Genomic DNA, 15,497 nt, shown 5'->3' on the forward strand with positions numbered 1-15,497 from the left:
TTCTGTTGTTGCGGGTTTTGGGGGAAGGATGTGGGAGAGAGTAGTTTTATCTGTATTTTCAGTGTCTTGCCTTAGAAGCAAAAAGCTCCTAGTCTCGCATATTCTAAAGAAGAAATTGAGAGAAAAATCAAAATCTCATTTGTTCTAAAAAGGGACTTTTTTGTCTCATTTTAAGCATGTTTTCTATTTTTCTTTATGGTTTTATAAAAGTATGCTAAGCGACAAGGAAATGAACCAGCTCATCAGATCGGTCATTAATGTTTAGCATTTTCTTTTTGCAGTCTGTTGCATTTCCTCAGGACCTGACTAAAACTGATTTGCTGAGTTCCTTGGCTCAGCCTGGGGAATACTTCTTATGGACTAAAAAGTTACTTAAAATCTATTACTGCAGGCTGCACTGGATGGCTCAAGGGACTGGCAATATGGTATTGAATATTTTATCTAGGTTACCCATTCACATTTAGTCAGATCTGGAGTGACCAAAAGTTACTGTCTCTGATAGTTTACCAGTCGTTTACATGATAGGAAATCACAGTCGTAAACCATTTCAGAGAGATGATTCTGTATCCCCAAACCTAGCAGCACCTTTAGCAATAGCTGCCATAATCACGGTGCTTTCCAAAAATTAATCTGCCTTAAAATGCACAATCGAATAATGAAGCCCTTTTCTACAAACGCACGTCATCCACAATCATGATACGTCTGATAGAAAGACTTACTGAATCGATGTAGAAGGTGTTGGATCCCACAAAGGTGATAGCATCTTGCAGCTCATAGTTGTGCACCCCATTTTGGTAATCCTGGTAGGGCGTCATGGTGAGAGCGAAAGGCCCCACGCTGTGTTTGCTCCAGTTGGTCAGCTTCACCTCCAACGGGATGGGGTCTCCCACTTTGCAGTTCACCACGATATCACAGTCACAAAGCTTGCCATCAACGAGGATATCTGCAAATCAAGAAAACAATTCCACATTATGTTGGACTCCTGCTTTAGAAACTCTATTAATCTTGATAGGAAACTTAACAAGAAAAAGTAACCTCAATGAAACCAAGAGTACATGACAGTTAGCCTTAGGAAAGAAAACCCAATGTTGCAGTGTTGTGTAAGGTAGTGTTGCAGGGAAACCACTTGCAATAAACACTTCATGAAGGTCTGGTATCCGTTCACAGCTGTTGAAAGAGCTACGAAAAAAACAATTACGACCTATACACAGGTGCCAGAAGGGTTTTTTTTAACCTCCTCCCTCGAAGGCCAAAGCCACGGACAACTTCTCATGCTTCTCCTGCAAATCAACAGCATCAGGTGAAGGGAAACACAAACAGGAATCATCAATACAAATGGTAGCTAGACAGATCCAGGGCTGGATGCCCATGTTCACATGTTACAGCCAGAATAAATCCTCCTGTATGGAGGTGACCTTTTGGAGCAGGACAGACACTGCCAGAATTTGCAATGTAATACATATATTAAAGTCCAGATTATAAGGAAAAAAGGGATTTTAAAATTATACAGCAGTACTATGAGCTTGTTCACTCTTTGCGCTTTAATTCATTCTGGGATTTCTATTTTTAACTTTCTACTTTTCTTTCCCTTACTGGGATAGCAGAAAATATAAAGCCTCTAAATTGGTTACTGCTGGGACAATGACAGCTGGAGTAATGTGTCCACTAACCTTGCCCATTTGCTTATACAGAACCAAAATGTTTCATTACCAACACACTATGAAATTGCTAGTCCAATTCCCCAGTCTGAAAGGGTTCCCAGTTGTGCAGTATTACTGTATTTTTCAGATGAGGGTTATCTCTAATGCACTATTAATACAGGAACATTTCTATTTCACTGTGGGTTCATGTTCAGAGATAAGAGAAAGCCCTGGGCACATGTAAGAAAGCATCCTCTGTGTGAATACCTATCCCCACAATCTCACACGCCCATGAGGCATTTCGATCACTCTAGCTCCTTCTCAGTTGCTTGCCTTATGACATACAGCATATTATTCCTCTGCCAACAGCATCAGATTTACATTAGTAATACCCCCTCTTCAAGAAAAGATACTGTTTTTATGCTTCAGGAGCTTTCACAGAAAAAAAACATTTTACACCAAGGTGATTTTTTTTTCTTATTTTTGTTTTGTTGCCTTAGACAAAAAAAACTACAAAATGATGCATGTTCTTGTGATGCCCTTTAGCCTGGCAAACTGAACAAGCCTCAGCGCACCACCTGGGAAAAACAAAACAAAACAAAAAAAAAACCTAGTGCCAAAGAAGAAACAAGTTCAGAAAGGGACAGCCCCTGTGCAAAAACTTTCCTTTCCAAAGGAGATGCCAAGTTTTTGACAACGAGAGCACTGGTGAGCCACACCTGGAGTACTGTGTCCAGTTCTGGGCTCCTCAGTACAAGAGAGACATGGACATACTGGAGAGAGTCCAGTGAAGGGCCATGAAGAGGATTAAGGGACTGGAGCGTGTCTCCTATGAGGAAAGGCTGAGGGAGCTGGGACTGTTCAGCTTAGAGAAGAGAAGGCTCAAGGAGGATCTCGTCAATATATGTAAATACCTGAAGGGAGGTTGCAAAGAGGACAGAGCCAGGCTCTTTCCAGTGGTGCCCAGTGCCAGGACCAGAAGCAATGGGCACAAACTGAAACACAGGAGGTTCCCTCTCAACATCAGGGAACACTTTTTTACTGCGAGGGTGACCGAGCACAGGTTGCCCAGGGAGGTTGTGCAGTCTCCATCCTTGGAGATACTCAAAAGCCGTCTGAACATGGTCCTGGGCAACTGGCTCTAGGTGGCCCTGCTTGAGCGGTGGGGTTGGACCAGAGGACCTCCAGAGGTCCCTGCCAACCTCAACCATTCTGCGATTCTGTGATTCTGTGAAAGGAAGCTATAATCACCATTGCATTTTAGGAAAGGGCTAGAAAACCTGTTGGCATTGGATTTCTTTTGCAATAGCACACTCTAATGTTATGGGCTCTCCTGCCCAACATGATCAAAATGCTTCTTGCAGGATTGCCCTAACACCATGGAGTTGAAGTAGTGGTTATAATGGTATCCCATTATCTGGGATTAACTGACTTGCGTTTTTCAAAACACAAAAATATGTGTGTGTGGATAATCTTTGTGCTTCCCAGCCTCCTGTCACAGAATGGAAGTCCAGCTGCTTCCTTCAAAAGAAATGCATTTATATCAATTCATTACTTCATATCAGTTTATGTTTTCAAGCTTCTCCCTGAAAGGTAAGTGTTTTCATCTAAAAAAAAAAATGTAAAAAATCTTTTTTTGTGGTTCCTCCAGCCAGCAGGTCTTACAGCTGCATGAATGGTTAGCTCCCCAGACCAGCACGAACTGGTCAGAAATACTCAATAAGCTAGGTGCATGAATCTTTACTTTCAAGCTGCTCATCAACTTCCCTTTTAGCTTTAAAATTCAATGCTCTGCTGTAGGAATTGTAAATGAACCCTTTGACCTCTGTCTCCACCTTTGTATCTAATAATAGCTCAGAGCATTGGATCCTAATATCTTCATGTGAAAATACAAAATCCAAACAAAAGAGAGGCAATTAACTCTGGCTCAACCAGATTAATTTTCCTTCGTATTCCTAAAAAAATTAAATTCATGTAGGATTGATTTAAGACCGTGTGTGTGCACACGTGCTTGTGTACATATTGAGAGATTATTTCCTTCCCTCCCAGCACACCCTTCCCTCCTGCAGTACTGAAGCCAAGGATCTCAATGAGATGTCAGATGAGAAAACACACATGGCTGGCATGCAAAATACTATGGAAAGGAGTGTTTAAAAACAGTCCCCTTTCATCAGAGAGAACAGCTTGGTTTGACAGGCAGTTTTACTCACTTCCTGACACAGAAAACATCTCATGGACCATACGGATTTGCTTTAATATTTTCATCCATGAACAGAGGAAAAGCCATGTGTACAGGGTCCCATTTCTGCAGATTCAGCTCACTCACACAGATGGCATATAAAAGCTGAGACTGCTCACACCACTGCTGTGAGAGTGAATCATTATTGGCTTCAGTATACAGGAGCTCTGAATCAGAAGACACATTCACTAGGACAGAAGACAGTGGTGGCCCTATCTCCATCCTCCAAAGATTCAGATACAAGAGAAACAGTATTTCGGAAAATTGGAAGGACCAAGTTTAATGCAAACAACATATAGAAATTACATTTAAAAGGTGGAAGCATAAACTGGCTGTCAGGGCAAAAAAACCACAAAGACCTAGCATTCTCCTTCTAATTAAAAGTTAAATCCTTTTCAAAGTACTTTAATAAGCCAACAGAATGCTGCTTTCCCCCCCCCCCCCCGCCCCCTCGGTCCTTTCCTGCTCATTTACCTACATGTGTCCACTATGTTGGCATCCTTGGATACCAACATTACCCTGCAATGCTTGGTAGCCACAAAAAAAGGAATGACACAGTCTCTGCCATGCACCCATGAACAGGCACAGGACCACTCTATTTTATCTCTAGGACCTTCTCTAAGTGATTATTGTATCAAGGGAGAAAATGTTGTCCAACACATTTTGGAAAAGGCAGAGGATGGGGATGATACAAGCCACTGAGAAGGGTGATTGGAAAGCCTTGCTTTTTCACTGATGGCTTTAGCCGAGACTTTTAGGATCTCTGTGAATTAATCTTTTAGTTGGAAAAACTACTTCATGGTCCAGCTGATAGGTGATGCTTATTGACACCACAGTCAGTCTAGGAGACCACTATATAAAGATAATACATCAGAATTTTTATAATGTCTTTCTTTCAGGATCTCAAACCTCTCAAAGAAAAGGGAATGAATGTTATTAACAGGAAGACAATCACTATTCCACAAGAAAAACATCATTTACCATCACCTGCCAGGTGCACTTCTGTCTACATCACCCCAAGGAGCAGCTTGGAAATGAATACCAAACATTATTAACATTTTGTGTTATTTACTCTGCTCATATTAACACACAGTAAGTTGTTCTTGCTACTTTGTCAAGTTTCCATGTAAGCACTCACAATTTATTGGCCCACCTGTACATCAAGAGTCCCAAGTCATGGCTAATTGCATTTCTGCACCCAACTCCCTATTTGCCATTGTAAAAGTTTAATTTTGGAAAGGCGCATACAAATACATGTTTAATCTCAGTGGAAATGCATACTTCAGCAATGTTTACTCTCCACGCTCAAGTTTGGGTTCATTTTAAAAAACAGGCTGCAGAAGAAGGCAGGGCTTTTGTGCTCATCTTTACAGTGGAGGACACAGAAATTTCCACCGGATATTTGCTTTTAAACTGGATGTTGAATTCCCAAATGATGCAGATGCACTGGCCCCTGTCATTCAATGCAGCTGAGAACCTGGCTCAAGACTTGGAGCAAACACCTCACAGAGGCATGGCTTTGCACAAGTGAGTAGGTCAACAAAACTCAAGGCAAGAGATGCCCAAATGAGTAAATACGTCTCACATAAAAGGTAGAAGAGATCTTCAAGCCCAGAAAAGCAAGCCTTGCTTGGCTGTACTGTGATAGTTAAGGGAATTTTAGTCAATCAACCATTTTTTATGCTGTTAGAACTGTTCCAAAATACTAGTTTTACTCGTCTCAGTCTGTGAACTGGGAGAGCCATGGTCCAAGGAAGGGAGACGAGCAGGAACAACGCTGACATCTCTAGGTAATGTCCATCAAGTACTTCGATGGAGGAAAGCCAAAGACCAAGAGCCCAGGCCAGAGTCGCTGCAGTGAAAGTCTCACAGAATGATTCAGTTTTTTTCTGTGTTCACCAAATCTAAAGTGCTGATTAAAATGTCTGCCCAGGCCAGCTCTACTTCTAATTGACCTAAAAGAGCAAAGAAAGGGCCAGCCATGCTGTCTGGAACAACTTTTTTCTTTTTTCCTGCCCTCTTCTGCAAGAATGTTTTTTTCAGAATTTTGCAAGGAACTTAACAATGCAAAGAGAATTCTTTTTTTTTACGAATTATTAATTTAGAAATAAGTTGAACAATTCTAGCCATGTCTGATCTTACATATTATGCAGATGGAAGGAAGATCAGAATGGAGGAAAAAACCTGTACTACAGGCAAAATCTACGTATAGAGCAAGCTGATCCTGCTGTCTCCAAACAAGCAAGTTCTCTGTCCCTCCTCTCACGCTGCACATCAGGTCAGCAACAGTTTTAGCAACCTGCTATTTGGGGTTCAGCTGGCTGCTTAGAGAAGCTGGCAGGTAACATGTGGCGTTCTGTTGAGACAACAGGCTCCTCCAATTTTACTATGTATCTCCTCCAATATGTGAACGTAAACACTGTTTCTGTATCCCCTCTTCCCATTTGTTCTCCCTCATGTAGATCAGTTTCCTTTCATTTTCCAAACCGTTCATGCAAATTATTTACACATAGAGATACAGCATTGGTTACATTTGTTTGTCCATTACAAGGTCCTGCAGTATTTTCAGAGCTGAATACATCCATACAAAAGATATTTCTATGAATATAAAAACTGTGTTCCCTGTCACTCTCATCATGAAAATGCTGAATGGTTTAACAACACAAGAGCCTCATAGCTATTTGCATAAAACCTTCTGTACGTGGTTTGGATCTGCTCCTCACACCAAACCTGAGCATCTTAACTTGGAATAACATCCTCATGTTCAGTCATTGTTATACTGACACAATACTGAGCCAAATCCATCCCCTGCATAATTTCATTGCAGTCAATAGTAACAGAGCACAGAGGTATACAGATGTTTGTATTGTAACAGCTTCAAATTACACAAATATCTCACCTTGTCAACCACTGCTAGTCCTGTCCTAGAAAGTGCCCTTCTACTCAGAGCCTGCTGATCCAAAACCCCTATGGACCTGAAGAGTTCAGCTCCTCTTTGGGTCAAGGCCCTTGGACAGGGATGAATAAAAAATACAGGAAAAGATATGAACAAACTAGTGCAGCTTCCTGCAAGTACCAACAACCCAGAGACCTTCAGCTAACACAGGGGCATGAACCTGAAAACAGGAAAGTTGGCAGAGGATGGGATGACTGAACACGAATATAGGCTAGTGAAAGAGGCAACTGCTTTCAGAAGACCTCTGAGCTGCCTGATTCCTGGCAGACTTCCCATTCCCAAACATTTTACAATTGAATTAAGGACACTTTATTCGCTCCAAAAGCAATTAAAAAGAAAAACCACATTTAAAATATAGTTCTAGCAACAATAAGCAATTAGTCTTTGATAATTGTCTGTGTCTTCCTATTTAATCACTCTTTTGCAGTGGCCGGTATACTGATGACAGATCCCGACTGGTTTGAGTATCATTCTTGCCAAATTGTTTTGAGTTTGTGTCTGTTCTTAACTCTGTGATGACAATGGACTGAGGATGCTGCAGCATCCCCTTAGAACTCACTTGCGAAAGGATTTTTCAACCTTGTTCATTTGCACTAAGCTTTCTTCCTCCAAATCAGTATAATGTTTATGTCCAATTTTAATCTCCAAATCTATCCTTGGCAGACACGTGATCAGCATTCAATTTCAGTGCTACTTCATCTCAGCTGTAAACATTTAGATGTCGTACAACCTTCTTCAATTAACTCTAAATACCAGGATCACACTAGCTGAAAAGAAAAGCATGAACATGATTAGGGCTCTGGCGTTTGACTGCCTCCAACTTCTACTTGGGATCTTAAAACAGCAAACCTGAATGCACATTAATCACAGATTTATTTAAGAAATTAGCTGTTCAGTTTAACCTCTCTGGTTTTGGTGAGAGTTATTTTATTTTGCACATGCCTTTTACGATAGACATTTCTCCTTCCCTGTGAAATTGCTGGCACACGGATGGCACCTGCTTGTCTCATTTCTCCTCTGGCAGCCAAGATAACCTGTCATTTGGTGATTTGTCCAATTTGCTATCAAAGTGAAAATCACTTCAGAGTTCATACTGCTTGTGTCCAGTCCTAATCTAAATGCTCAAAGGCAGACACCTAAAATTTTAAGTCTCAAAGCTCTGTGTTTTCCAGTGAGCCTGAGCTCTTTTTTGACTTATTTTAAAATATTCCATGACACAGCCACAGCTTGCTTAAATAGTCTCATTTCTGAATGTGGGCCAACCCCTTTTTATCTATTCATCACAAGCAGGTTTGCAAAAGACTTCTTTTTATTATCTGCTACACAGCCAGAAGGTCAGGCTGGCATACAATGTATAACTGTGTTTTGAAATTTCACAATCCCAGGATTTGCATGTTATTTTAGGTTATTGAAAACTTTATTTCTATAGATTGTCTGTGGCAGAAGTACTTTCAGAGCATTCCTACCCTGCCTTGTGGGGGAAAAAAAAAAAAAAGGGGAAAAAAACAGCCCTATATTACATTTAAACAAAACTGATCCACACTAGGATATATCATATAACACTATTTTTTTATACTGGCAGCTTTCTGCAAAACTGCTGCAGGTCATGACTAACATGGCTTAACCTGCAGCTTACTGAAAGAAAATCACCTTATTCCTCACTGGTTGCATAATTAGACTTAAAATTTTCTTCTTCTTTCTGCCATTCTGCAATGATGGATGTGAGACAAACCTCTGCAGAGGAGATTTTTAAAGGTCTCATGCAAACTTTGTGGGAGTTTCTGACTTGTGACTGAAAAGTTAACAGTAAAAAAGGAGCCTGTATCCCTTACGTGCTGGTTTGGGAGTCTGTCAGATCTCAAAGCAGTTTTAGTCTAGACACTACGTAGATTGCAGACCTCCAGGGAGTGTTACCCGCTCTAGAAATCAGTGATAAGGATGGAGATTGTGGTACATTCCCTATGGAGGTAGTAGTGAGCTAGCACATGGTCACAAAAGAAGTAATGCCTCCTTAACAGCAGAGACACAAAACTAGGCTCCTGTACTCAATTCTGGGCATGCAAAGTCAATATATGGATTTCACCACACACTCGACTTACCTAAACTGTCACTGGCAATATGGAAGTGGAAACTATTTTTCTGGATTTTCTACTGTTTCAAGTGGAAACAGTATTTCCCACATTATCCATTCAACAGGCACACAGTGGTGCTCTGGACTCTCACATAGATAAGGGATCATACCTAACAGGTAGCTATTTTTTAAATTGCTAGTTAATCTAATCCTATGTGTAGTATAATTATCATATTTGAGGCCTGTATGATGAAATATGCGTTGTGCTGTCTGAAGCAGAAGGAACTCAAACGCAGACGAGAAGAGAGATGAGAGCGCCGGTATCTCCATGCCTGTATGTATAGAGACACAGGGGCAGGATGCTTTAAGAAAGCAAAAAAGTGATACTGATTATTTAAAGAAAAATGATGGGTATGTTACCCATTTTCCATGCTTGTCTTAAAAAATAACTGTGAAATATTGCATGAGATGTCCAGGCTGTAAGAATTTTTGTGTCCTTGTAGAGCAGTCAAAGCCTGGTACAAGATAATATATAACCCCCTATTAACAGGCAGGTAGATGATTTACCACATTTCAGTAACTGTGTAAATATGAGCACTAGGACACTGAGCCTCATGGGCCTCCTGTAGCCCAACCATGATTGAAACGCAATGAGCTGAGCTAAATGAGAGATATTAAACAACGCCAGGTACAAACACTGTATCGCAGCACTTTATGTACAGGGAAGGTGTGACGTGTGGTTACTAGACTACATGTGGCTAATGTCTACAGACCAGAGTTGCTCAAAAGCAGAGGTGCACATTAAAATGGACATGTTCTTAATGAAGTTTCTATGAATTTCAGTCACAGCATATGTCAGTCTAATGACTCTAAGTTGTTTTACTTACCAGTGGATTGAGTTAAATTTTTATTATTTTCCCTATGCAAGGTTAGTCTATTCTGCCACTTTTGCATTAAGACATGAGACAGTAACCCGGGTAGATGTGACTTGGAAAATATCAAGCCCTACTATGATGCTATGACTTCGCTATTATGATTGCATCTTTTTTCTACATCATGACCTGTCTCAAAATCCAATTTGAATCCACAAAAGAACTGCACTAGTAGATACATGCAGATGGAAGTTTTCAGTCATCCTCTGTGACACAAATCCATATTCCTCCTTGTTAGATAGGATATAACACACAAAAACCAATCAAACTTACTGAAAACAAGAAATCTTTAAGCCTAGAGTCATCAACCCAAACAACTTTTGGCCTTTCTCTGAGATATTTCTGTTAATAATTTACTACTTGCTAAAACTGAACAAGCTCAAAACCTAGCTCCTGAATTTTTCATGAAGTCCTTTCCTTTCCATAACTGTCTTAATTTCAGAAATAAAATCAGACTCTTTCCTGCCAATCTTGGCTTTCTCTTTGACTTGATCTCCTCTCATGACTCACACCTCCAGTCTGTGATTAAATCCTGATGCCACTTTCTACAAAGCTTCTCCAAATTTGACCTTTTTGCTGTGCGTACATTGCCAAACCCTTGTCTAAGATCTAATTGGATTATAAGCCTTAACAATTAAAATCTCTTCATCTCTGCTTTTGACACCTCCAACCTAGTTCCTTTCTATTCTACTGAAGACCTTGCTTCAAAGATCATCCTGTAGGTCTATTACACATGGCACCTTACATTGACATCATTGCCATCTTGTCTACTTTCTAGCTATAGCAGCGGAGCTCAGCCCAGGCTAAATCTCCACATACTGACACAAGTATTCCCATGCAAGCTGAAACATGTTGCTGAGGTCATGCAGTAATACTCACAGAAACCTGCTGATTGCTACAGAGGTGGCAAGTTGTGCTCCCTGCTACCTATGGGCTACAACTTGCGTGCAAAACTACTTCCCTCCTATTAATCTGTTATACTATTTTCCCTATTCCTCTTCCCTGCTAACCTTTTTTTTTCATATAACATATATACTTCTATAGCATATATATAGAATACATACATATATACACAAACATATGCATATATATAATACTAGACTATAAGCTCTTAGGGATAACAATACTCACATTCCTAAGAGCTTAGCAGAACAATTTGTATGGCACCTAGAACTATGCAGATCTGTTTTCCTGGGATGTCCAGCCAGCACTGCTAGAGAACTAGAAACAATAAAAGAAATAACCTTAAATAAATTAAAAATATCTGTATCTGTATATCTCAAATCTCAAGGCTATCTGGTGAGGCAAGGAAGTGAGCACTGTACCAGTTTTCCAAATGGGGACACAGGTATTTTAGGAAGGAGTCAAACCTGCCCTGTGAAGAGCAGTCAGGAGTTTTCACTGGGCAGAAATGAATGCATAAGCTACCCAATAGAATTGAGACGGGAAGGTGACTTCCGTAAGATAGAGAAAAACACCTTAATTGTAAGCTTTCAAAATCCCTATGCTGGCTCATCGAGGTACCAACTCCTTACGGGAATAAGTCTTACACTAAACTGAAGGTAAAACCTGAGGATTTACAGGACATGCAGGAAGGGAGAGAGAGGATAAAAGGAAACCCAACCATAAGGAAAAGTAAATCGAAATAAAAATAATGCTATTTAAAGGACAATTCTTTGATAAAGGAGTTAAAGTAAGAGCCTAGAAACTGTTTCTTCCCCATCACTGTATTTTGAAGGAATGGATACCTCAGATATCAGCACAGTGAAATGCAGAGAGGATGAAAACTTTGTGTTTAAATAAATCTACAAATTAAATATTGTGGGGGAGAGAAGAAAAGAAACACTAAGTTCAGCTAGAGAGAGTAAAAAATTAAATCCTCTTCATACCCAAGGCTGCGAGCCATGCCCTGGGCTTCAGCTGTCAAGTGCTACAAAGCATTCCTGCAAACCCCTCTCCTTTTAATTGGCCATTTGGGTGGCAAAACCCTTCCTCACTCAAACCCTGCAACCGTGCTCCAGCCCGCCAAGCCGCTGGAAAAATGAGCAATGAGCAGGTGTCAAATTCTGTCCTTTTATCTTCGGCTTTTAAAAGACAGATACAATTATGTGCAAATCAGGGTAGTGTGGCGGCTGATTAGGTCTCTTTTCTAAGAATTATTTTCACGAGGCTCTGTGTGCAGACTGGGCAGAGCTATCAGCTCATCTACAGAAGCAGTTTTGTGTCTGCTCTACCTTCTAGAGACCCACAGACGCATAAGCAGTGAAGAGAAATTATTAACTCTTCACCCTCCATGGCAGGCAAAGTAACACTGCATCTTCTGACAGGCTCTTACTGGTGCAATCTTTCAATGGTTTATGTCTTTCGAGATTACGTGCGTGTTTGATTTGCATCAGTGGAATGCCTAAGAAACGAAGAGTGGTTGTAAAGCATAGGAAGTTGACAAAGTTGACAAAATTGAAGCTAACAGTCTTCAAAATTCAATGTACGGAAAGACTTTATGGCTTCTTTAGTTGTACCTCTGAAGTCACGTATCAGTCTGTGGATTTACATGTGAAGCGATACTGACTGCACCTTGTTTCCTCCTACAAAACACAAACAAAAAATCCTCCCAAACCCCATCACCTCTGTACCTGCAGGGACCAGATTTTTAGCTTTATAAAAATCCCTGGGTTTATGTTACCTAGGGACCTGGCAAAAGGTATTTCATGGAGTTTTTATTTGGTGGTGCAGGAAAATAAAGTTGTTTTTTTAAAAACTTAAAATAAAAAGGAGGAAAGGAGAAAAATAGCTTTTGCCATTTTGAACTGATCCAAGAAATGAAGCTACCCATTTTATATGAAAAGGCAACTTTCCTTGCATTCTCAACACAAAGACTGAGGGCACATGTCAAAGGGTCCTGGTTGCCACCCCAGTCCCAGAAGCAGTTCTGCCAAAGCAATGGCCCCGGGAGGGCAGTATTAAAAAATATCTCCTGATGCCATCTACACCATTACTACTGTTGGGATGAGTATAGCCTCCAAACTGTGGATAAGGGATATGCCCCTTAGTGCTAACTTATCATCCTTACATCCAAACCCAGAGAGGTTTTATATGTATCCCCATTACGTAAAACAGGACAGAGGATCATTTTGTCCTGATCCTTTCTAAACTCCTAAAGAAGTAAAAATTTTCAGTGCAAGGGAATTTTGTTCCTGAAATTTTCAGGTCTCTAGCAAGAGTTTGGGCTATGCTTTTCCATAAATATTTTTGAAGTAAGAAAAGCTTATGAGTTGGTTGGGAAGTATATAAAGCAAACAGTGACATATAATGGAAACTGTTCCCAAGAGCATTTGTGATTTCAGCAAGTACAGGGCATTGGGAGTTAACCACTCTATTATGTGGTTTGTCTTTTCCAGCATTAATTTGTGAAAAAGTCTATCTTTTACGCACTTGCAATCCAAACAAAAGAACAAATTAAAAGAACTAAGCACACAAACCATGCAGGGCAATAGAGCATCACAGCCAAATGCTGCCAGTAATCTATATTCACATTGTATTACATGAACTGACCCAGAATTAACTATGGCTGCCCTCTCCTGGAAAACTCTCTAAAACAAATGAAGTTCTCTTTCATCCATTTCCATTAATGGCATTAGCATGCTTAGTGGCAAGACCACAGGAGAACATGACAACTGGATAAACAGCTACGAGGAAGCAGTAACAAGCGACAACAGAATTGAACTATTTATTTTTCATAAAGGTCCTGAACAGATATTATAGTCCCCCTTGTAAACCAGGGTATACAACTGAGCTCACTCAGAGAATACAAATTATGTGGTTCCTGGCTTAAAAGTTTCAGAACGGATGTCAAATGTCAGGATGGGAATAAGAAGAAAATAACTTGCAGTCACTTCCTAGAAGATCTTCACATTCATAGACCTGACTGTGAGCTTTAGGAAACTTCACTCAGGAATCTTAGTTCCCTTGAGGTTGTCTGATTAAGCACTTGCAACTTGAGCCCATGTGCTCCAAGAAAGGACTCAGTACTGGCACCAGGCTCAGCAGACCATAATGCAAGAGCCTGCTGGTATGTGTCTGTGCGCATCCAGAGAGCTCCTGCTTCACGCTTCAAATAAAGATGGTATTCCCAGATGATCTGAGAACAAATGAGAATGGGGTAAGGAGGAGGTAGCCACTTGCACTACATGCTTGGGGAGAAGCAGAGGACATCCACCCTGACCTGGCATAGGTGATTCAAAAAGATATGCTTTCAAGGACGGGAAAAGTTGCATCCAATCTTCATAGATGTTAGTACGAGTCAATAAAATGTCCTGACCCATAGCCTTAGATGTTATTGCTGGAATACAGTATCAGTGCACGTGGCTTCAGCCTCCTGTCCATAGTTATACAATCACCCATTAGCATACCATTCATAGGCCTTTTCTCTGAAGACATTTCTTGCTTGAGCCCACTCAATAGGAATCTTAAAATCCTTCCTTGATAAATGACAGAGCACATAAGATTGTAATTTGGTGGGGGGGTTGACCCTGGCTGGATGCCAAGTGCCCACCAAAGCCACTCTATCACTCCTCTCCTCAGCTGGACAGGGGAGACAAAATACAACAAAAGACTCATGGGTTGAGATAAGGGCAGGGAGAGATCACTCAACCAATTACTGTCATGGGCAAACCACACTCGACTTAGGGAAACTTAATTTAATTTATTGCCAATCAAACCAGAGTAGGATACTGAGAAATAAAACCAAATCTTAAAACACTTTCCCCCACGCCTCCCTTCTTCCCCAGCACAGCTTCACTCCCAAATTCTCCACCTATCCCCCACAGTGGCACAGGGGGACAGGGAATGGGGGTTGGGGTCAGTTCATCACACATTGTCTCTGCAGCTCCATCCTCTTCAGGGGGAAGACTCGTCACACTCTTCCCCTGTTCCAGCGTGGAGTCCCTCCCATGGGAGACAGTCCTCCATGAACTTCTCCAATGTGAGTCCTTCCCACGGGCTGCAGTCCTTCACGAACTGCTCCAGGATGGGTCCCTTCCCCAGGCTGCAGTCCTTCAGGCACAGACTGCTCCAGTGCGGGTTCCCCCGTGGGGTCCCAAGTCCTGCCAGAAAACCTGCTCCAGTGTGGGCTCCTCTCTCCAGGGATCCGCAGGTCCTGCCAGGAAACCTGCTCCAGCGCAGGCTTTCCACGGGGTCACAGCCTCCTTCGGGCATCCCCCTGCTCCGGCGTGGGGTCCTCCCCGGGCTGCAGGTGGAGATCTGCTCCCCCGTGGACCTCCCTGGGCTGCAGGGGGACAGCCTGCCTCACCATGGTCTTCCCCACGGGCTGCAAGGGAATCTCTGCTCTGCCTGGAGCACCTCCTCCCCCTCCTTCTTCACCAACTTTGCTGTCTGCAGAGTTGTTTCTCTCACATACTCTCACTCCTCTCTTCTGACTGCAATTGTGCAGTTTGTTTGGGCTTCCCCCCCCGCCCCACTTAAATCTGTTCTCCCAGTCGCACTACCACCGTTGCTGATGGGCTCGGTCTTGGCCAGTGGTGGGTCCATCTTGGAGCCGGCTGGCATTGGCTCTGTCGGACATAGGGGAAGCTTCTAGCAGCTTCTCACAGAAGCCACCCTTGTAGCCCCCCCGCTGCCAAAACCTTGCCATGCAAACCCA

At 41.7% G+C, this 15,497-nt stretch overlaps 1 protein-coding gene across 4 annotated transcripts in view; it reads right to left on the minus strand.

Moving 5' to 3' along the window:
- The window catches only part of TRAPPC9 (trafficking protein particle complex subunit 9), a 522,448-nt gene that overhangs the window by 9,877 nt on the left and 497,074 nt on the right, over window positions 1–15,497 (minus strand). For all 4 annotated transcript variants that reach the window (XM_069780118.1, XM_069780115.1, XM_069780116.1 and 1 more), the window contains one exon: window positions 720–943. In XM_069780118.1, the coding sequence (XP_069636219.1) occupies window positions 720–943 (224 nt within the window). The remainder of the gene's footprint in view (window positions 1–719; window positions 944–15,497) is intronic.

Source organism: Haliaeetus albicilla, chromosome 3 (genome assembly GCF_947461875.1).
Source record: "Haliaeetus albicilla chromosome 3, bHalAlb1.1, whole genome shotgun sequence".
NCBI classification, from domain to species: Eukaryota; Metazoa; Chordata; class Aves; order Accipitriformes; family Accipitridae; genus Haliaeetus; species Haliaeetus albicilla.